Source organism: Cibotium barometz, chromosome 48 (genome assembly GCF_041138505.1).
Source record: "Cibotium barometz isolate CiBa-2024 chromosome 48, ASM4113850v1, whole genome shotgun sequence".
NCBI classification, from domain to species: domain Eukaryota; kingdom Viridiplantae; phylum Streptophyta; class Polypodiopsida; order Cyatheales; family Cibotiaceae; genus Cibotium; species Cibotium barometz.
The window spans coordinates 20,786,562-20,809,517 of record NC_141093.1 but is presented as its reverse complement, the minus strand read 5'-3'; the positions used below and the strand labels follow the sequence as shown (position 1 = coordinate 20,809,517).

General features: G+C 40.1%; 1 protein-coding gene and 1 long non-coding RNA gene across 2 annotated transcripts; both read right to left on the bottom strand.

Annotated features, from left to right (window-relative positions):
* Nucleotides 1-13,796: 13,796 nt before the first annotated feature.
* Nucleotides 13,797-21,451, bottom strand: LOC147610944 (uncharacterized). The gene is made up of 3 exons (XR_015263927.1): nucleotides 20,757-21,451; nucleotides 20,152-20,208; nucleotides 13,797-14,741 (listed from the first exon to the last, which is right to left on the bottom strand). It is a non-coding gene; the product is annotated as an uncharacterized LOC147610944 (long non-coding RNA).
* A 189-nt stretch (nucleotides 21,452-21,640) lies between these two features.
* On the bottom strand, nucleotides 21,641-22,698 carry LOC147610943 (protein G1-like1). Its single transcript, XM_086785606.1, has one exon. It carries the CDS (start codon nucleotides 22,696-22,698, stop codon nucleotides 21,943-21,945), a length of 756 nt encoding a protein of 251 aa, XP_086641732.1. The 3' UTR covers nucleotides 21,641-21,942.
* Nucleotides 22,699-22,956: the final 258 nt, after the last annotated feature.

Genomic DNA, 22,956 nt, shown 5'->3' with positions numbered 1-22,956 from the left:
AGTCTAAAAAGAGTTTTCCAATAGTGTAATTCCATTATCCCTCTCCCTTGCCTCTCCATTGTGAAGCTTTGGAGCTTCACTAAACCTCTTCTTCTCTTGAAGACTACCCTCTTCTCTTGGTGGACAAGCCTCTTCCATGAGGGCTGCACATCTCTTACAAGCTAAAGAATCAAGCACACAAAGGGTAAGCCTAAACAATGATGTTTACTCTCTTCTTTTGATGATAATCTTCTTCCCAACCTCTCTACATGTGCTTGGGAAACATTCTATTTCATGGTTTCTTCTTAAAACCATGAACTTCTTGATTTATGTTGTTTAAATGAAGTAATGTTAACCTCTTATTCTTAAATGTATTGTTTTTGATTTGTAATCACTCTTTTTGAAAGAATACTCATTTTTATGGTTAAATCCTTTTTGGAAGGATAAATCTTAATTCTAATCTCATTTTCTTACCCAAAACTCTAAGCCTAACAAGCTAGAGATGAAGATTAAACCTTTTTATGATTATTAACCTACTTTTAGAATGAGGTTAATTTATTTAAGCTTGTTTTTTTCATGATAAGAAATCTTATATTTATTCATTTTATGATGAAAGAGAGCTTATGATAACATTCATATATTTATTTTCATATGGAAGTTATATTTGAATATTTTTTAAAAAATAAACAAGATGCTTAGATGCAATTATGCTTATATTTATGCATAAAGAATTTTTATATTAAAAGAGGAAGTCCCACCATATTTTTATGTAATTATGTTTATGCATAAATGTAATAATGCTAAAAGAGGAATTTTCATGATATTCTATGCATAAACATTTTAAATGCTAAAAGAAGGACTTTTGTTACCTTTCTGAATATACATTTATAGTATGTGTATGCATAAATGTCTAAATGTTAAAAAGAGGAATTTTTGTTATATTTTAAATATGTATATTCATGGTATGTATATACATGAATATTTTTGTTTATCAAAGAAGAATTTTCATCGTATCTTTAAATAGGAATATGCATAATTAATTCTGGTATAAAAAAGCGAATGTTCCATCATATTTTTACCTAGGTTCAAATGGAGAAGAGAATATTTAAGAATATTTCTATGTGAATATTTTAATAAAATGATGTATCCATATTTATTAAAGGATAATTTAGAAAAAGAAATATCCTTGTTAAATTCCATTATTCTCACGAGTAGAATTATTTATAGTTCTTTTATATCCAAAAAAGAATGAATTTTCATATTATTTGGATGTTTATCCTTACAATTAGAAATCACAGTTATTTTATGAGATAAATGGAGAAATATCTTTAGGAAATAAATCTAGGAATAAATTCAAGTAATTCGGTGTTAGACTATGACCACTTGGGAAAGGTGGGTCAGTAAGATGCCTGCCCATCTTGTGAATCTTAAATTAAACCAAGACTTGTGACCATTCCCATTTCTTCAGTACTAAGAAGGGATAACCGTCTGATTTAGAGAATTTCCTCTAAGACCCGAAATCCTCTAGAAATAAGTTAGAAATTCGTTTGATTGTAATTGATGGATGGATTAACCGAGATACGAGATTCGTGATTTTCATTGAGGAAGTCTGGGTTTTGAAAAAAGGTCTTGTGAAACCAATACTAGATATGTTTTCTCGTGAAATGGCTTTTAGCGAGAGGAAATCAAACTCAATTGGAAAATCCTACTTGGATAGATACTCTGTCTTTGTAAGGGACTGTCTTACGCCACAATGTTGGAGGAAGCATTTGGTTTATTGTTTAATCTATGGAGAGTTTACGTTGTAACAGCCGGTGGGGAGTCATCGAAGGACGTCTCACGGCGGCAAAGTCTGGCAAGGTCTTGACTAGCCTCGATATAGTACGTTTAAAAATGGTGCGCTACCGGTATGATGGGCGAGGGCCGACGACTGCTCTCAATTTAAAAATATTATCCAAGGTGGAATAGGTCCTCTAGAAATGTGCTTGTCCCCTACCTCTATGCCCATGTCTCTCTACAAAAGTGTTGACGTCGGACTCCAACACTAACCCATAAAGTGTGGGCACCAATGTGTGGCCAATCATGATGGTGCTGTAGTTATGTGGATCTAATGGGTCCCAGGCCTTATGGATTGGCACAATGGTGTTACTAGACCATGAGGGTGGCAAAGGGCTATGCTAAACATACTAGCTATAGGAAGGGGGCCAGAGTGTCACAGGCATGAGTGATATGCTCAGCTAGTAAGTCCTCATGGTCCCTGAGTGAAGTGCTAGGACACCTAAGGAGGATCCTAGAGGGTTTTGACCAGGTAATGCTCGAGCTCGCATTGCAACAAGGACACCCATGTGTATGTCGAGGGAGATCTTCATGGATTGGCAAAGAAATGTATTTACGTAAACTGGAAACTATGAAATTGGATCTCGTTGGTTGACTAGCCGGTCTTCAACGAGAGTCCGGATGATACTTGATTAGAAAACAATGGAACTGGAATACTAAGGATTATAATGGAAACACTATGGTTTTATTGCAGTTGTGTCTTGAAAATAGATGAATCTGAGAAAAGGCAATTTCATATTGGGTGCGTAAGTGGTGTGTCTATTCAATATATTTGCATGAGGGCTGGCTAGGGGGCCTGGGAACTCTTTTCCCTGGTACCCCGGACAAACACAACCAAATTTTTATAAAGAGGGATCCCACCAATACAGTGGTTGGTGGGCGGTTGGCTAGCCTATGGGCCGGTTGGGGTTAGGTTGGATCGGTGGATCCTATAATAAAGTTCAGTTATGTTCAAGTTTCGATAGTTGAAGTAAGTCACAGGGTAATTCTTGTTCTATGGGAAAGAATCAATGGCTGTGCCTCACTTGAGTGGAAAAAAGCGATGATCTCTATGAACCAAGTGCAAGTCCCTCCTTGATTTAGCCATGTGACCCGCGTGTTCGGTTGGAATACAAAGGATAGTTAGGTCTCTTGAGCCCGTTAGATAAATTTTCGTTAGAGAAGATTTTCCTGGAGGAATCGCCTGTGCTTTCTGGGCAAGGAAAGTTTTTCCGGTTTCGGTTTTGGAAGAACCGCCGGACTAGTTCCTTGCCCGAACATTCGTGGGCGAGGCCCCGAGTGGGAAGCTCTACCCTGCGCAAGAGGTTGCTACTTCTGCTGCTAGCACTTTGGAGAAGGATGTGCAGAGAGGGCAGGGGTCTCACAGATGGTATCAGAGCTTTGTTGAAAGCTAAGAATCAAAGATGAATTTTGTCAAGAATTTATAATTAAATCTTAGAAAGGTGCATTCATATGTTGTAATTTCATTCAGATTAAGCTTCATTGATGAAGACTTATAATTGAAAAATTGGATTGTATAGATGGATGCCCCGTACTTATCTGGTATCCCTGACCTTACCCAAAATCAGGATATGACTGCCTTTACTTTTGAGTATATCCTCTTCTCCGCCACTCACAGGACTCGATCAAGCAGAGCGAGTCTCGCTAATCTTTTCCAGGAGATGTATTTTCCAGGCCCAGTGGTGGAGAGACGATAGCATATGTGGTTCTCAGGCAATATATCCATGCCTATTTTGCAATCAGTGAGACAAAGGCTAAGACAGAACGTCTCTTTAGCTATGGTTTTGATGATACTAGGGGTGGTTCATGGTGTTATACTTTATCACCCCACACCTCAAGATTTGAGGGTCACTTGTCATATTTTCAGGCTTCTCAGCCATTTTATCCTGAGGAGTAGGATTGTAGCACCAATGGCAGTGAGGGCGCCCATGTATCGCGAGCATGTCCACATCACAGTATTGCCACTTCATGCGTATGCAATTGAGGCATTGATTTTTGGAGCCATGTTGCTCTATGTATATATTATAAACCTTATGTAAATAAAGAATGTTTTGTAAAAATTCCAGTTGTCTAAGTGATTGTGAGCACCAGATATTGAGTTTGAAGGAATAAGTTTTGTTTTCTCAGGACATATGTCATGGATCTATAGTAGAACGATTACCTTGTTTGAAGGAATTAATTTTGAGCTTCTTAAGTCTTAGAATCTCGGAATGAAGTCGAATAGAAAATTTAACGATGTATCATTTTGGTAGAATCATGAGACATGCAAATCGTGGTAGATAGCCAGATCCTCACACATATGAGGATGAGCTTGACCCTGACGTTCGTAAAGCTCTACACAAATCTTAGCCAGGTCCCATCAAGGGAAAAGGGGAACACTTAGGTGAGGCCATAGAAAAGTGGATCGAAGCTATGGAGGAGTACTTCAATGTCATAGGTTACAACAAAAAAAGTAAGGTGGCTCTTGCCAGGCTGAAGATCGTAGAGACAGCCAGAGTATGTGGAGGAACCATTGCAAGACAAACCGCTTGGATCAGAACACCCAGATGTGGCATGATCTCAAAGCATACCTCAGAAAGAGGTTTTGTCCTCCAAGCCTCTTGGAACAAAGATGAATGAGTTCCTAGAGCTAACCCAGTAAGCCGAACTACGGAGGAATATCACCAGGCATTCGCTCTCCTCCTCAAATACTCGCCACCACGGGTTCTTCTCCTTTACCATACACCTAGTTGACTCAAATAGGAATCTGTTCTTCCTCTCAGCAACTCCATTTTGTTGAGTAGCTATAGGTCAGTTGCAATCTGATGCCATGCTTAAGAAGTATTTGCTGAAGTCTTTTGAGAGGTATTCACCTCCATTGTCTGACTTGATGACCTTGATGCTTCTACTTGTCATATTCTGAACCATAACATGAAATTGTTTGAAAATGCAAATACATGAAGAAAACCCAAGTATATCTAGAGTAATCATCTATGAAGGAAACATAGTATGTATTTCCACCGAGTGAAGGAGTGTGTGGCTAACTCACAAACATCTTTGTGAGACTGAGGTCAAGGACTCCTCTTGCTCTACTTGTGCTTCTAGAAAATGGTGTTGTGTGCAATAGGCTTCACATACTTTATCCACTTTTTGCAGGGATGGTATGCCCAAAACCATACCTTTTGATTTCAGCCAGACACATGCTATCGAAATTCAGGTGACCATACCTTCAACCTATCAGTCTACATTGCGCACAGTTTTATACTTATCCACTCAACTTGAAGAGTTTTCCATGATTTTGACCTCTTCTGACAACCTTGTAGCTGTGTTGAGGATCTCTGATTAGGCATGCTGACCTTCAAAATACACTTTGAAGCCTTTATCCACCATGGCTCCTACTGAGAGTAAGTTCTTGGTGAGTGAAGGCACAAGAGGACATCTCTAAACTACTTCCTTTCCCTTGCGTTCAACTCAAGGGAAACTTCTCCTTTACCTGTGATGGAATTAGGAGTGTTGCCTGCATTATAAATCAAACCATCATGAGTAGAATCCAACTTAGAAAAATATTCAGCATGAGAAGTCATGCGGGAGATTCTTGCCCCACTATCAATCCACCATGGTTCATGTTTGTTGTGCCATGGTCTACATGATTGGACTCTCTGATCTCTTTAATAGAGAGAAAAGTGTTGGTAGTTGCAATGCTTTGAGAGCTTCCATCTTCAACATAGCTGACTGATTTCGCTTTTTCTAGCAATCTTTCTCAAAATGTCCATATTTTTGACAGTAATAACATTGAATGGAGTTATAAGACGTTCTACTTCTTTCCACCTCTACCATTAGAAGAATAAGTATCTTCATGAGTACCTTGATCATTGTTGTTGTTGTTGGGCTGATAGTTGTTATGTCTTCCTCGTCCTTTTTGATTATTTAATCTTCCTTTGCCTCTTGTTGTTGTGAAGAGGGATTTGTCATTGTTACTTGCTAAAGTGCTGCTACCATGGATGTTCTTCATGGTTGCTTATCTTTAATCCTCATCCCTAAGGATCTGCTCCATTTCATCTAGTTAGGGTTTTTCCCTTATAATGATGAGGCCTTGAACAAGATCTTTATAACCTACCTTCAGCCCATGGATGATGATTGCAGCAAGGTCATTGTCAGACATCTTATGTCCCACATCTATCAGTTTTGCTAGTGTAGATCTTTCACCCACGTTGCTTGATGAAGTGTGTAGCAGTCTTATTAGGCTTCCTTGTCTCATTTGTGAGTTTAGCTCTCAAGGAAATTTTCCTTGAAGTGATTTTAGAATCATACACCTTCTTTGGGAGTTAGCACCTCCCTCAAATGGCTAAAGATGTCATCCTTCACACTCAAATTTACCATGTGGACAACAAACATGGCCTTCTTGTCCCATTTTGCTAGAGCTTCAGCAGCTAGATCGGTTGGTCTCTCCATAGAAATCATCTCCCAACAATAATCTTGGAAGAATAATAGTGACTTCATCTATAGCTTCTAGGTTGCATAGTTTGTACTATTGAGTTTTTCAGCTCCCTCCAAGTGTAGGCTACTTAGGTTGGGTGCCATTGAGTTAGTAGAACAAATAGCTGATTTTGCCTTTGGATTTCGACAGCTGGAGCTAACTTCTATAGGCTGACTCCAAAAGGTGATTCTGATTGTAGTAAACATGGACAAACGAGTAAACCTAGGTAAATGCTAAATGCCAACTCTGGAATGTGGAAGGTTGTGCAACAACAATGAGACTATCAGCAACAGCAAGTTGCTGGGATGTAAGTAGGTTGATGGCTATCAATAGTAGCAGTAGGTTGATGGCTATTAGTAGAGCAGGTCGATGGCATGTTAGCACTAGGTCGACTCAAATTGAATTAATGTAGATGGCTAATTTCATTAGCCAATTTAGAAAGCTGATTTAAGCAGCTATCTCCATTAACTAGTTTAGATAGGTGGCTTCGATAGCTGATTTAAGCAGCTATCTCCACTAACTAGTTTAGATAGGTGGCTTCGATAGCTGTTTCACGAAACGGGCTGCTTAGCTGTTTTAGATAGTTGGCTCCGATGATCAAAAGATGGCATGGCATCAGCAAGTCGGAGGATGACATGGCTTTTATAGGTCAAAAGATGACATGGCTTCAGCACATCGGTGGAAGATGATGTGTCTTCCATAGCAGGTCAAACAATGATGTAGCTTTAGCATGTCAAAAGATGACATGGCATCAGAGCAGATCAAAAGATGATGTGGCATCAACAGGTCAGAAGTTGGTGCAAATTCTATAGATCTGGTTGCAGACGAAAGTGGCTAATACTGAATTTGCAACCCAAGTGTTGAATGCTAAATGCCAGAATGTAGAAGACTGACTTATTAGTAGTTTGTGCAGCTCCAACACGGAGAAGAACGATTACATCTAAGGTAGTGCAGATCTGAGGTAGCGTATGACTAAAGCTAATGCAGATGCTAGTGTGCTGGATCTCAAAGGCTAGGAGGCACCTAGGCAAACTCTACATAATGGAGTAAACAAGGCTCTAATACCATGTCAAAATTACGAGGACAGGAGGAAATGTGACACAACGACCATCAAGATTGAATGAATAAGACCATATTGGAGAATTTGGGAAAATCCCAAGACTTTGGAAATTTTCTTTTGAATCTCTTTTTTGGTGTCTTAAGCATACAAACTTGAAAGTTGTCGGAGAATGTGCATTAAGAACCTACTCTTTAAGATCTTTCTAAAATGATATGTCACATGGGGGGGTTTTGACAAAAACTTAAAAAGATTCACCATCGCCCTTTTTACAATCTTACAAAATGGAAATTGGGAATTTTCCAAATTCTTTAATATGGTGTTGAATAAGTTGAAACCGAATCAAGATTGTTTATATTACTGAATTAGATGGGATACAACAATGATAGATTATAACTCTAATGTGGAAGGGCTAATCCCCAAAATCCTATCTTAATGCTAAAGAGCACAATCAACTTAGATATTACAATCAGTATAGTGTTGTGAGTGTTAGGCTAGGCTACACACTCAACAAGTGGCTTCTTGTACACTTCTTATTTACTCTTGTTCACTATTGGCAGAGCTGCATATACAAGACATGATTCTATAATGATCCAGGTAGGTGAACAACTTGTTGCTGATCCAGTTAGCTAAGTTGCGTCGGTTAGGTCAGCTCTGCAGAATTGTCTCCTGAAGGATAACTTGTAATTCCTTCTTTGATGTAGGAATTCTTTTCACCAAACAGGCGACGTATTTTCTAGGCTTTGCAAAACTTAGATGGATTGAACTTGTATCTTTTAACACTTTATTCATATTCTAGGTCTAAATGCCTTTCCCTTTATTGAGACATGGTCCCATAATGTATTAGAAAGGCTCACTCTTGCTCTCTAGGATTTTTCTAAGATCTAGCTAGACTTTAACCATAATTTTCCTTCCAAAATCTCCCAAATTTAAATCTAAAATCAAGGGTTGTCTTTTAAAAAATTTAAATCTAAAATCAAGGGTTACCTTTAAAAAAAAAATTCTCTTTCTTCATTCTAGAAACATAAGGAATTTTAGAGTGATTAGCTCTCTCTAAAGTATGGCATCTTAATTACAATTCCTATGGTTAATTCTAAGGGCTTTAATAATCTAAATCAATACATCTTAGGAGGCTAAACTCTTATGTGTGGATTAATCAAAACATACCCTATATGAAAGGGTCATATGCACATTCTAGGTGCATAATTTGGTATATAAGAAGGGTGCACATGCACATAATTTAATTAATCCAATCTCTAAGATTAACATTTTCTACTCTAATTTTTGAAAAACTTGAGTAATCTACTTGGATATTTTTTAAGTCTAAAATTTCAGCCCATTTGTAAAAGCTATGAGTTCCATCATATGGTAAAAAACATGCCTAGTTATTCTTAAGCAATTTTTATTCTAAGATTGGGATTCATTAACTATTACGTCATGCTCAATTTGTTAATTCTTAACCAATTAAATCAAGTAGACTAAGGTTTACTTTCTAGGCCACTTAAATCAAGTAGACTAAGGTTTACTTTCTAGCCCATCAATTTAATGTCTAAGTGGTAAAAGGGGGGAAACACAAGCTATATGCTTGTCATTGTTCACCTATGGTTGTCCATCCTTCAACTCCTACTTACTTTTTAGCAATCTTTGTTCCCATACACCTCCTTTTTTGTTTATAAAACTCCACTTAATTTTTTAATGTTTGAACATCATCCTCATTAAGTGTTACCAACCTCTGAAATGCCCATAATGATTCTTGTTTTTCTCTCTAGAGTTGTCGACAAGTGACTATATGTTCCTTATCCCTAAGTTAGCATATAAGTAATTCACTCTTCTATGATCAACATTTTCTCTTCTAACACGATGTCTAATGATGCAATTTCCTCCCTATGATAAAAATTAGGCATACTTATCAGGTCTTTAGTTTGACTTACCTCTCATAAATCCTGCGCCTTATCTATTCCTAGTCATAAGATTACTACTCTTTCTTAACAAGAAATTCATCTATCACAGCATCCATACTCATCCATAGCATCAACATCATTCATAGTCTGCTGGTGTTGCTCTTCCTTCATAGCATCAATTCTGGTCGTGGCTTTCTTAACATTAATGCACATCTGATCATCCAACTCCAACTCTGGTTCATCATCCTGCAGACTTTCTATATCCCACTCATCCCACAAAGGTTCATCATCTAAAGACTCAAAAGCAAACTCTTTCACATCATATGCATACCTTTGCTCATGATTCACTTATACCCCCTCGCATTCTTCCTGTATGGCCTCTTCTTGTTGAGCAACCTCATCACCAAGCACTTCTTCATCAATAACCAGGGCATCCATGTCTGCATCCTCCTCACTGGATGAAGTGTCATCTGTTCCCTCACTAGTAGTGGTGCTACTGGTCGTGTCATCAACACTCGAATCTGCTTCACTCTCCTTTTCATCATGAATAGGCTTCTGATTATCCATATTAAACTGCTTTTTATCCCCTCGCCTGTCATACAGAGTAATGACCCCTTTCCTCTAATCTTGAACAGCCTTCATCGCTCTTAGCCATGGTCTTCCCAAAATGATGGGGAATGCACCCATTCCTGCCGGCATAACATGACAATCCACAAGCACCTTTACATCAAAAGCCTGCAGTTCTAACTCCTTGATCATACCCAAGCATTTAACCTTTTGGTGATTGGCCAACCGAATATAGAAACCAGATGCTTCAGTAATATTAAGACCAAGCCTCTCCACAGCTGCTAATGTGATTACACAAATTTGTGCACCACCATCTATATATGCTTCTCCCAGATTCTTCCCTTTGTACTATACATTCACCACCACAGGACATATATCAGGCAACTCCTGAACAGATAGACCAGTCACTATCCCTCTGGCAGGCTCCTTCTCTCCTGGATTCACAAGTCTTTTCCACTGACGTTTCAATTGGGGAGCTAACTCTATCAATTGCCCAAAAGTAATATTAGCCTTCCTTCTAGCCATGTCCTCCTGCAAATTGTAGCTATCCTGCCCAACCCCTAGTGGAAAATCAGTCACTTGAAACTTTCTACGAGACTTTCGCTTCTGCTTGACCTTTACATCCCCTCCTTCCTTCACTTTACCTTTCTTCTTGCTAGGCCCTGCAGTATCCCTGCCTTCCCTTTCCTGTGGCATCTGTTTCCCCAAAGGCATCACATAAGCTTCTGTCTCCTTCGTCTTCTCAAGGGTGACCACATCTATCACCTTAGTTTTACCTTTCTCCTCATTTGTCAACCCACTGGTCCCTGCTTCACCTTTAATTTCAATTCCATAATCATTTGCCCTTTTGGGAATCTGAGAGGGTAAGGGATACATATCACCCCCCATTCGCTGAGGCTTATCACAATCTGTACTTAGATGTCCAAGTTCACCACAATTCCAACATGTAGGAATAAACCGTCTACCCCTGCCAAAACCACGGCCACTTCCATAGCCTGCTGTCTGACCTTCAACCCCTACTTGATTATAGCCTCTGCCTCAGCCAACCCACGTCCACCACCTGTGTTCTCCATCATTTTCAAACTCAGATTCTTCATACAATCCACCATTTGCCTCATGTCCTATTTAAGCCCTTCATCAGAAGCTGTAACAGCTGTGGGTGCTACCTTTGTCCCCTGTGGTGTGACATTATTCACCTGAACTTCTGTCGGTTGCACTCTTTCCAGCACGGTTCTCATCGGTACCGCTTCTACCCTTCTCATTTCAGGCCTCACTGTCCCCAGCTGGTTCATCCGTTGCAATTTCCAATCCTTTGATTTGGCTATCTCCATCGCATCCTCATAAGATCTGGGCTTCTTTAGTTCCACCTTCCAGCGACGAATACCTCCGTTCAATCCTGTAATAAAACGATCCTTCTTCATCATGTCCGGAGGTACTTGATCCTCTCCCAGAGCCTTGCACAAAGTCTCCCACAACAAAGAGAATTTCTTCACATAATCATCTATTGGCTCCAATTCGCCCTGTGACAACCCCTGCACTTCATGCCAAACTTTATCTGGATCCTCAATCTTCTTAAACCTGTTCAAAAGTGCAGTCTTCAATCTATCCTCAGTCATTGGAATGCGTGGCTCAGCATCCTTTAACGACTCTTCAAAAGTTCTGGACCATGCCCTTGCATCTCCCTTCAAACATATATTCAGCAACCGCAATACCTGTGCCGGCTCACTGATGTGGTTGCTTATGCATGCAACCTCCATTCTTTCAAGAAAATCTGCTACATCTTCATTAGGACCACCAAAAAACTCTAGATACGACATCATTTTTATCCCCAAGCTTCACCTTCAGACCAAGAAAAACACAGGAAACACCTTCCTTCAATCTCTTACTCTGGGGCATACACCCTCGTAGGCAAGATACCTGAGCTCTCCTCAGTGGGGGCGCCAGAAAGCATGGCAGGTAAAAAAAAGAAAAAAAAAACCAAGCCTCTATAGCCCTTCACCTCCCAAACTTTGATACAACAACTACAACGGGGGCACCACCACCTCCACCGGCTGGAACACTTCTCACAGTTCACCACCCACCCACACCAGAAAGATAGCTCAAAACCACGATAGACAAATGATCATTCAGCAAAAACATACACACAACCATACACCATAAAACTTTGGGAAATCCAGTCCCATCTTCACCACACTTCAAACAAACTCAGTAGTTACACCAAAAACCAGGACTCCGGCCAGGATTTACTGCCAAGGGAATTCACCCTTGTGTCTGACAACCAAGCCTCTGTCTTCCGGTCTCTGTTTCTTTTCAGAGGGCGCCCCACCAGCAACCCTCAACTTCCTCTGCAACCCGTCGACTCTTTGTCTAGCTGCTGCCTGCCAAGTGTCGTAGGCGAGCCCCACTTGTCTCCAGCCCACACATTAGCACCTCTACTACAGCCAACATACAACACCCAAGGCTCTCTACCACCCACCAGCTTCAAGGTGGCTTCTCTTGCATGTTGTCCTAGGCGGCTCCCTCGCCATTAGCTCTTTCACGATCACCCGAGAGACATCATGGTTCTCGGCGGCAACTCCACTTGCTGCAGCTCTTCTCTCTGCACCTACGGCTGCGCTCCAGCGTGACCCCAAGCACCAGGCGGCAACCTCCACTACAAGTCACCCGACTCCACGTCTCTCCTTCGCTCACACAAGAGGTCTGCAGCCACGCTGTCCCTGCAGCTGTGCTCCAGGCTATCTCCCACGACACGCAAACTCCACACTGTTTGCGTCTGTCTCTGCAGAATCACCAGAGAGCTCTCTACGCTCGCGAGACAAGGCGGCAACTTTCTCTTCGCTGCTCCTCTGTCGAATCACCAGCCAGGCATCAAGGCAAGCCACTCCCTCTGCGTCTGTCTACAGATCACCCGCCAGCTTCCTTGGTCATCTACGAGGCGGCAACTTTCCTCGCCTCTCTGTGACTGCAACCATACCCGCCAGACGATCCACTCCTACGAGGCAGCAACCATACACAAATGACCCAGCCCTTCTGCGCACCTAGAGGCCTGCAGCTTCTCTTCCTTTGCGTCTGCCTGCAAAACCACCAGAGCCGCTTCTCTGCGTTTGCTTGGCTCTCCCTCGCTCAGTCGAGCGTCTCCCTTTTTCAAAGCGGCCCTTCAGCTATTCGCCAACCTTCCAGACGTCTGCTTCTGGCAATGAGATAAACCTCCTCGTGGTCTCCTTCTTTATGGCCACGTTGGTTGGTATTTTTATTTATTTTTTTAAAGCTTCAATGATGGCCACCAATGCCCTTTCATTACCTTGTGCCTCAAGTTCACGTGCAGCGTCCTGCTCCAAAGGCGGCCTCTCTTCCGAATGAGTCGGTGCCCTGCATTTAGTAACCACCCGCACACCATACTGCTTCTATAAAAAACTTCCAAATCTCCAGCATCTGCTCCGAAAAAAAACAACACGCATATACTAGCTCACTTCAAAACCATCCGCTCTATACATCTGCCAGGGCATTCAAGGCAAAGCTTATTCACAAACCATGCATCCCATATGTAAACAGACTCAAAACACCTCTCAGATTTTTGCCTGACACTTACCACATAAGAGAATGGAGAGGGAGAATAGAGATCGTGTAAGATAGATGGAAGACCTGCACATCAAAGAAACATGACTTATATGGAAAAATATTATGCATAAGAGAGCTTATAAGATCTCATGCTCATGAGAGCTTATGCACATATAGAGCTACCTTTATGCTTAGCTTATGAGATCTCATGTATAGATCTCATTTTGCATATAAGAGAGCTCTTATGAGAGCTCTCTTATAGGCATAGATCATGAATAAAAGAACACTCTTTATGCTCTATGCATGCTCAAAAAGTGGAATAGATCATTCTACACTATGCATAGAGTATGAAGTAGAGAGCTCATGCACGTAGCACTAGGAAAACATGTGTGCATACCTATACCATAAATATAGAACCAAGAAAAAGACAAAAGACCATCAAACAAGAGCATCGGGTTTAGGGTTGGAGCTTCCTTGAGAGCTAGCTAAAGAGAGCATATAGTCCTAAAGTGTCTTTATATAAACACACAACCAAACACACAAAAAAAGAATATTAAATCAATAGAGAGAGAGGGATTGGGAGGACGAATGGCGAAGAACATAGAAAATACAAACATTTTGATTGAAAAACATAGAAGGAAGGAGACACATACCTTGTCATTGAGAGTACTATGCTTATGGAGGAGAGCTTTATGCTTCTCAAAGGATCAAAAAAGAGGAAAATGAATGAGATAAAGGAAGATCAAGGTTGGTAGGTTATGAAATGAGAGGTACTGCACAACGTGATGTAGCCCCAGCACACATGGCATAGCCGCACCGCAAGTTGTAGCCACAAAATAACCAATACACGGCTAGTGCCATTGCTATCACTACTTGCACCACTCCCTTCATTGTCTTGTAGTGTCTACCATTAAAGAAGATCTAATATGATGCTTTTAAAAATTTACTAAAGTGCGAATCCATTTTCTACCTTATTGCTTTGTTACCATGGCTTAAAAAATTGCTAAAGTCATATTGCAATCCAATATCAAAACATAGCTATATTGGTGTGAGCTCAACAATTTTTTGCACTAATAGTCTCTCTCTCTCTCTCTCTCTCTCTCTCTCTCTCTCTCGTAATAGAAGATATATTACCAAAAATTACTTTACAAATGGCCACATGGCTGCCATGTGATTCCCTCACTAATTACTCTGAACCACAGGTGTAGCTTAGAGTACCCTCATCCAATATATAGCTGTGTCATTCTCCACCAAATGAGCTGACAGTAAGGAAGAGACTTGCCACAATAGTAGCCCTTTTATACGACTTATGTGAGCTATAATATCCACTTTTGTATCAAATATGAAGGAATTCCTAGTTAACCAGATATGCCACAAACCTGTCCACCTGAAAAAACGAAAGAAAACTGAATGTTTTGGGTTATCCAACCCATTCAGAATCTTGCCAAAAATATAATCTTTAACCTTTATGGGGCCTATATGTCTGAATCCATACGTGAGGAAAAAAATCCCACACCTTCTTTGCGACCTTACATCTTCTCTCTCTCTCTCTCTCTCTCTCTCTCTCTCACACACACACACACACACACACACACACACACACACACACACACACACACACACACACACACACACACACACACACACACACACACATGCACGCGTACACAAATTACTATAGCTTTTTAAATATTTCATAGAAAGTGAAGGCATTGGGCAAGCCATTGGAAAGTTTTCCACAACTCTATCACGTAGCCGATTGTTGGAACAAACCACCCCAACCTCCCACTATGATCTTTGGGCCTTGTACGCATGCATGTTTTCAATTGATTCTATCATGGTGGGTCTAGCATATACCACACCAATGGGAAGAAACAACTCCAAGCATGTATGACACTGATGGTCCTGCCACTTGGCACAATGGGTGTGTCGTATACAAGGATATATGTGCTCTCTAAAAGAAGTAGTGAACAATGCATGTTATCTCAAAAAGGGTAGATGTTCTCTCTAAAAGAAGTAGTGAACACTGCACGTGGAGTATGTTTCTCTATGAGCTGCAACCTCTTGGATTGCCTCCCACCATCGAGTAGGTACACATTACATACTCATATTGCTATCAATACACTACCTCGATGTCACTAACATCCCCCTCAAGCATAGGTAGCACTACCAACCCCCTACATGCACCCCTCGATAACACACAAAAGGGGATGGTATAAGGCATCTAGCTTGCGTGGACACAAAAGAGAGAGTATGAAATCATGTGGACTAGTAGGCCTACCATTGTTTTCACTAAGGGAATGAAATACATCATAGTAGCATTGAAACTCCACGTGGTATCGACAACAACATGTGGTGTCACACTGATGGGAGTAGCGCACAAACCATGGCTTGCATCACTCCAAAGATCTTTGGCCAATCTTGAGGTGAGGGTGTGCCTCCATGTTTAACCTTTGAGACTCTTTTTTGCAATGCTTTCTTGAACACCGGAGAAGCTCTACAATTCTCTTCCTAAAATTTCTCTAGAAGTGCCTTGGTTCTATCGTTAATCAAATGATTACACTGTCACAACCACTAGAAGCCCACAATACCCTGGCATCATTTGCATTTAGACTTTGCCTCCTTAAGGAACCACCTCTAAGAATGCATGGTGCTATGAGAAGAATGTGAAAGTTATCTCTCATCCCACCTGCCAATGTGGGGTTTACATATGGCAGCGATAGTAGCGCGATGGAGCAGCCAATGCATCCAAAGTATTCCTCTTCTGATGCATATTAGCAACAAACACTATTGAGAACCTCAACACCTAATCTCCTCTCTCGATGCTCACCAATCCCAGCACTAGCCCTACACTTGGCTAGGTCAAGATGGTCAATAATAAGGGATGTGAGAACAATAGATTGTGACAAAGGAGTGAGATCTTGAAAGAAACTACGAATGATCTTGGACACACAACGACGTATGGCTACCTTGCCTATGGTGGCTCTTGCATCCACACTCTCACTAGGAGGAGGAGGAGGAGGAGAAGAGAGGCTTACATGCTTCATCCAAACCAAGGGGGACAATAGTAGGGAGAGGTGGAGGAGGCTCATGTGGAGGAGGTGAGGGTGGTGGTGTGTTGCCAATGTTAGAGGCTACTCATTGTTAGCATGCTCTCCACTCTCTTTTTAACTCACAATCTATCCAGTTTCTCTCAGCTTCTTGCGCCTCATGAGCGAGGGGTGTCCTATTCCTATCAGATTTATTGCTCTTATAACTTTGTGAGCCCATTATCTATAAAATGCTATGAAGACTAGACACCAAGCTATGATTGAATGAAATAAGCATAGACGTGTGTGCATTTGTAGGAAACAAAACTCTCTTATCTTGCATTGTATTGGATATTCTAATTCATAAGATAATATTTTCCTTATTTAATTGGATGTTATGGATTGATAGATATATTTTTTAAATTAGATATACATGATATATTTGGTTAGATTTTTAAAATAGGAAGGATTTTGATATAATATATTTAAAAAATTAATATTTTAAAATAATACTTCTAAAAATAAATAAATCATTTTTTAAAGAAGAAGATATAAAATAGATTTCTTTTAACTATAAAATAATATATTATTTAATTTACATTTATCATTCATTTTTAAAATTAAAATATATTTTTTTAAAAATTAATTAAACTGTATATATTAAATAAATTAATAAATAGATAATTTTTAAAAAATTATAAAAGTGTAATAATAGTTTTTTACTTGATGCATATTTAATTTTTAAAAAAATTAAATATCATAAGAGTATTTTATATACATATGCATGGATAATCTATAAATTATACATATATATATATATACACACATACATACATACATATATTACATATATGTGAAACTATGAATGGATGCACCCATGCATGGGAGGTGATGATGACATGGAAACTCGAGTTCATGACATGGTATGGCAAAATGTTGACCTGGCATATACACGTGTGTGACAAGTGGCACCAACTCAAGATGATGTGATATATCGATGGTGGATGTTTTAATGACATAGACTAAATGTGCTAATTTGAGTGAGGTGATAACTCTCCTTCCTTGATGTGTGTTAATGCATGTGACATGGCATCTAATGAGGTGGCATGTTATGTCATCAATAATGAGGTGGTATAGTGACGTGGCATGCCATGCCATCAATGATGAGTTGCCATAATGAAGTGACACATTAAGATGGCACATTGAGTTGGAATGCATGCCATACGTAGGTGACATGTAAGACACGTGAGCACATGCACGACCACCTTAGGGGTCTCCACCTAGGGTTGGTACATTACCTAGTCTAGGTTATTACCAAGCCTAGTTAGACTTAGGTTTAGGCTTGGAAGGGAAGAAACTACTCAAGTAGAGCTAGTTTCACATAAAATGGATAAAAATAGACATTTTCTCACTCAAATTAAACCAATTTGTTTTTCATACATTCACCATAATTAGCATAAATTTCTCACACAAAAAATAATCACATAAAAATAAAATTTTAGAATTAATTTACTAATTATGTTCAGCTGCTTTGAGACTTTGAAGTAAATTTCCAATAGAGATCTTGGAAAATCTAACAAAATTTAACATGGTTGCATTTTCCTCATAATTATCTATCCTTGGATTATTTCATCAAGTAAAAATACGTAATCTTTGCTATAAAGATGTGCTATATAAAAAAACTACTCTTTTTGTATACTTTTAAAATATATAGTAATCCATTTAAAATAGAAATTGCATACAAAAATTACTTAATAAATCAAATTAAGATCTCCATTACATTACTTCCTTGCATGAAAAGTGGGGATGGAATGGGAGTTAAAACGAGGAAGTTATTAACATTTTATGATCATATTGTCTAATTGTTTAAGTTTGGGACATGCCATGTACACTATATTTGTGACGTAAAAAATTTGACCTTTGAAATTTTTTATTTTTGATCGGACCATATGTTTAAGTGCACAACTTAATAGTGTGATATTTTATTTGAAGAAAGAGCTCAATGTTAAATTCCTTCACCAAGTGGGTGAGATTAGCCAATTTTAGTAGTGAGAAAATGAATGTTTTTTGCTATAAAAAATCTTTGAAGGTGATCCAAAGTGAGGACCCTTATTGTACAACCACCTATAGGCTTATGCATATTGCTCTCTTTATGCATGTAGAGAGTATGCATATTTCTCTCTTTATACATGCATATAGTATGCATAAAGAGAGCAATATGCATACTCTATGCATACATAAAGAGACATAGAGCATGTTTTATGCATAGAGAGAGTAGTATGCATAAAGAGATAAATATGCATAGAGCATGATTTATGCATGTATAGAGAGTGTTCACATAACTAACCCTAAACTCTAGCACTCAAGGATGTAAACAAGAAAAGCCTAAATAGCAAAAGAGCTTGTGTGTAAGAGATTACCATGAATGGTTGGGAAGAATTGGGCTCAAAAAAGGAGAGACCTAAAAAACAAAATAAGAAAAGGACGCAAGTATAAAAGTGCTAGGCTTAAACATTATGAATAAAAGAAAAGAATCAAAGAGATGAAAGAATGAAAAAAATACGATTATAAATAAAAATAAAGCCTTACCTATTGATTGGTTATCAAAATGAAGCTAACCATAAACCCTAAACTTGTAAAATAAGCAAACATAATAAATTTAATTAAAAAACATTTAATAAGTTTACGGACCATAAAAGGAGATTTAAAACAAATAGAGTAAATCTCTTTTTAGAGATAGAGAAGTGACAAGAATAAGAGAAGGACAGGGATCAAAAGATGAAGGTAGACTTCTAACCATCTCCTTCTAATCTAATCTTGTATATACAAATAAATGAATGAAATGAAAAAAAAGGAGAGGAATAGAGAGGAGAAAACCTTATCTTGAGCATATGAGTTTCTTGCTTGAGATAGGGGAGTTGAAAGCACACAAAAAGAAGAGAGCATGAGTTTCTTGCTTGAGGTAGGGGAGATGGAAGGAAGAGAAATATGTCTTTTCAGTGCAGGTTTTGGAAAGGGAGGAGAGGCGATAAGATTGGCAAGCTAAAAGCTAGGTCACACATGGCAAGCACGTGGCATGGGAGAATCCAAGTTTCTTTATATCTCATATGCAGCTATACACACGACTATAGCCATGCATACAAATACCTATATATAGCCGCATCCTACAATTCGCTGCTCCTACAACATTCACTCACAGTAGCTGCCACTCTCTCACTACATTCTCTCACTAGTGGCACGGCTACATTACTTGGCTATGCCCCCAATTGGTAGGAGTATCTACCTTATGCATGGAGCTCAAGGAGAGCTCCATGCATAAGGTAAGAGCTCTCATACATTTGGTAGAGCCCTCTATGCATGCCCCCAATTGGTAGGAGTATCTACCTTATGCATAGAGAGCTCTATGCATAAGGTAAGAGCTCTCATACATTTGGTAGAGCCCTCTATGCATGCATTGAGTTCATAGAGAGCCATATGCAAATGTATAGAGGTCTCTATCCCATAAGGTAGATCCCTCTATGCATGCATGGAGCTCATAGAAGTAGAGAGCTCTATGCATGCATAGAGAGCACTCTATGCATGTATAGAGCTCATAGAGAACCCTATGCATGCATAGAAATATCTATCCATAAGATAGAGTCCTCTATGCATGCATAGGCATCATATAGAGCCCTCTATGCATGCATAGAGCTCATAGAGAGCTCTCATGCATCTCCCATAGTACCCGGGGGTGACATTAAGGAACAAAGTGTTAGGTTTCGAGCTTACCATAAGAGAATGGAGAGGGAGAATAGAGACCGTCGTGTAGTAAGATAGATGGAAGACCTACACATCAAAGAAACATGAGTTATATGAAAAAATATTATGCATAAGAGAGCTTATAAGATCTCATGCTCATGAGAGGTTATGCACATATAGAGCTATCTTTATGCATAGCTCATTAGAGCTCATGCATAGCTCTCATTTTGCATATAAGAGAGCTCTCTTATATGTGTAAAAGAGTGCTCACTCTTTATACTCTATGCATGCCCAACCATTGAAATAGAGCATTTTACACTATGCATATAGTATGAAGTATCTCAAGAGCCCATGCACACAGCACTGGGAAAACATGTGTGCATATCTATACCATAAACATAGAGCCAAAAAAACATAAAACTATCAAACAAGAACATTGGTTTAGGATTGGAGGTTCCTTTAATAGCTAGCTAAAGAGAGCATGTCCTAAAGTGTCTTTATATCAACACAAAACCAAACACACAAAAAAGAATATTAAATCAATAGAGAGAGAGGGATTGGAGAGGAGGAATGGGGAAGAGCATAGAAAATACAAACATTTTGATTGAAAAACATAGAAAGAAGGAGACACATACCTTGTGATTGATAGCACTATGCTTATGGTGGAGGAGAGCACCATGCTTGTAGAAGGATCAAAAAAGGAAGAAAATGAATGAGATAAAGGAAGATCAAGATAGATAGGTCATGCAACGAGAGGTACTGCGCACAATGTGATATAGCCCAAGCACACATGGCATAGCCGCGCCGCAAGTTGTAGCCACAAAATAACCAATACACGGTTAGTGCCATCGCTACCACTACTTGCACCACTCCCTTCATTCTCTTGTAGTGTCTACCATTAAAGAAGATCTAAATGAGGCTTTTAAAAAATTACTAAAGTGCGATCCCATTTTCTACCTTATTGCTTTGTTACCATGGCTTAAACAATTGCCAAAGTTATATTACAGTCCAATATCAAAACATAGCTATATTGGTGTGAGCTCAACAATTTTTTGTGCCGATAGTCTCTCTCTCTCTCTCTCTCTCTCTCTCTCTCTCTCTCACACACACACACACACACACACACACACACACACACACACACACACATGGACGCGCACGCATAATTACTATAAGTAGATTTCACATTTTTAAATATTTCTTTAAGGCATTGGGCAAGCCATTGGAAAGTTTTCCACAACTATGTCGCGTAGCAAATTGTTGGAACAACCTCCCACACCTATGATCTTTGGGCATCTTTGGGCCACCTTGTACACATGCATGTTTTCAATTGAACAATCTTCTATCATGGTGGGTGTAGCATATATCATTGATATTGCTAGAGACAAAGCAAGGGCTTGATATTTTATCTCACCCTTTGGATTGTGGTCTCTAGTTGCATGAGGGTGTCAAATGTGACTGTGTATTCTACACTTAATCATGAAGAAAGGCAAACTAGAATAGGTAATAACATTTGCTCTTGAGGAAGACCCATTTCTAGTAATTAGCAATAACAATGTTGTCAAGCCTAGATCTGCAAGGTTTAATTAGAAAGCATATATATGTAACCCCATTTACTTTGGGGCAGAGATAGCAATGTATACTTATAATGGTTCAACTACCTTAGTCAAATAAGGTAATGCCATAAACTAAAAGAGCATTAGTTTCCATCAATATTACAATTATGCTCAAGAGGATAGGCTCAGGGGACAGAGCTCTCGATGATCTATATGCCCATTATTGTTGTAAATGTGCTTCTTGCTAGGCTATGCTGTATTATTATCAGTTGAAGCTTGGTATCATGGGTGCCGAGCTTGGACCTGCAGCTTGTTGAAGATGGTAATGATGGTACGTGTGATCAGATGGAATGAGGGCCGGAGCTGCGGCAGTCATGGTTGTTGCTGTAGATGATGATAATGACGACGATGTTGCTGCCGCTTGGCTGGGTTGTCTTTTGCGCTTCTTCTTTTCGTAGGCGATGCCCCTTGCCTTGGCCTGGACCTCTCGCACCTCTCGCAAGTAGAGGCGAACTGCACGGGCCCCGAACGGATTCGATTCCGGCTTGCCGCCGTTTTCCTCAAAAGCGGCGCGCAGGCGCCCGATGAGGGCGTCGAGACTTCCCCAAGCTTGGCGAAGCGGGCAGCTGCATGCCGCGGGAGGCTGTGGCTGCCCGAAAAACGGACACCCTTGCGCATGTACCTTTGTCTTCCCGAACTGGTCCAAATATCGGAGAAACTCCAACACATGGGCGCCGCTGCATTTGGCCAAGGCTAGCGGCGGTCGGTGGTTCCTCAAGTACTGCCCAAACGTGTTCCAGTCGCGCCGTTTCTGCGACTCGTAGCGGCTGGGTGCAGCCTGCGAGGGGGTGCTAGGGTTAGCAGCCGCTGCGGAGGTAGGTGGGGTTTGATGAATTTGACCTTGTGGGGAGGGAAACTCGATCTGCATGGTCTGGGAAGCCTGTGGAAGGATCAATCCATGGTTAATGAAGTGGCCGACTGGGGCGATGGAAATATGTGCATCTGGAGGAGTCGTGGTCATGGATAATGGGGGGCAGAGGTGAGATGGAAGAAGGTAGGGGGAGGTGTAGGACTGTGGGGAAATATTGCGAGGTACTGTAAAGCACAGAAGCCCTAAGGGATGGTGAGCTCTACTTGAAGTCGATGATGGGGAGGGCGGGGCGAGGGGTTTACTTTGACAGGTCGGAGAGGAATGGGGTGGAGATGGACGGAGAGAGAGAAAGGGAGAATGCTGTTGCAAGTACTGCTGGTGGTGGAAGGCAAAAGAGGAGAGAAAAGG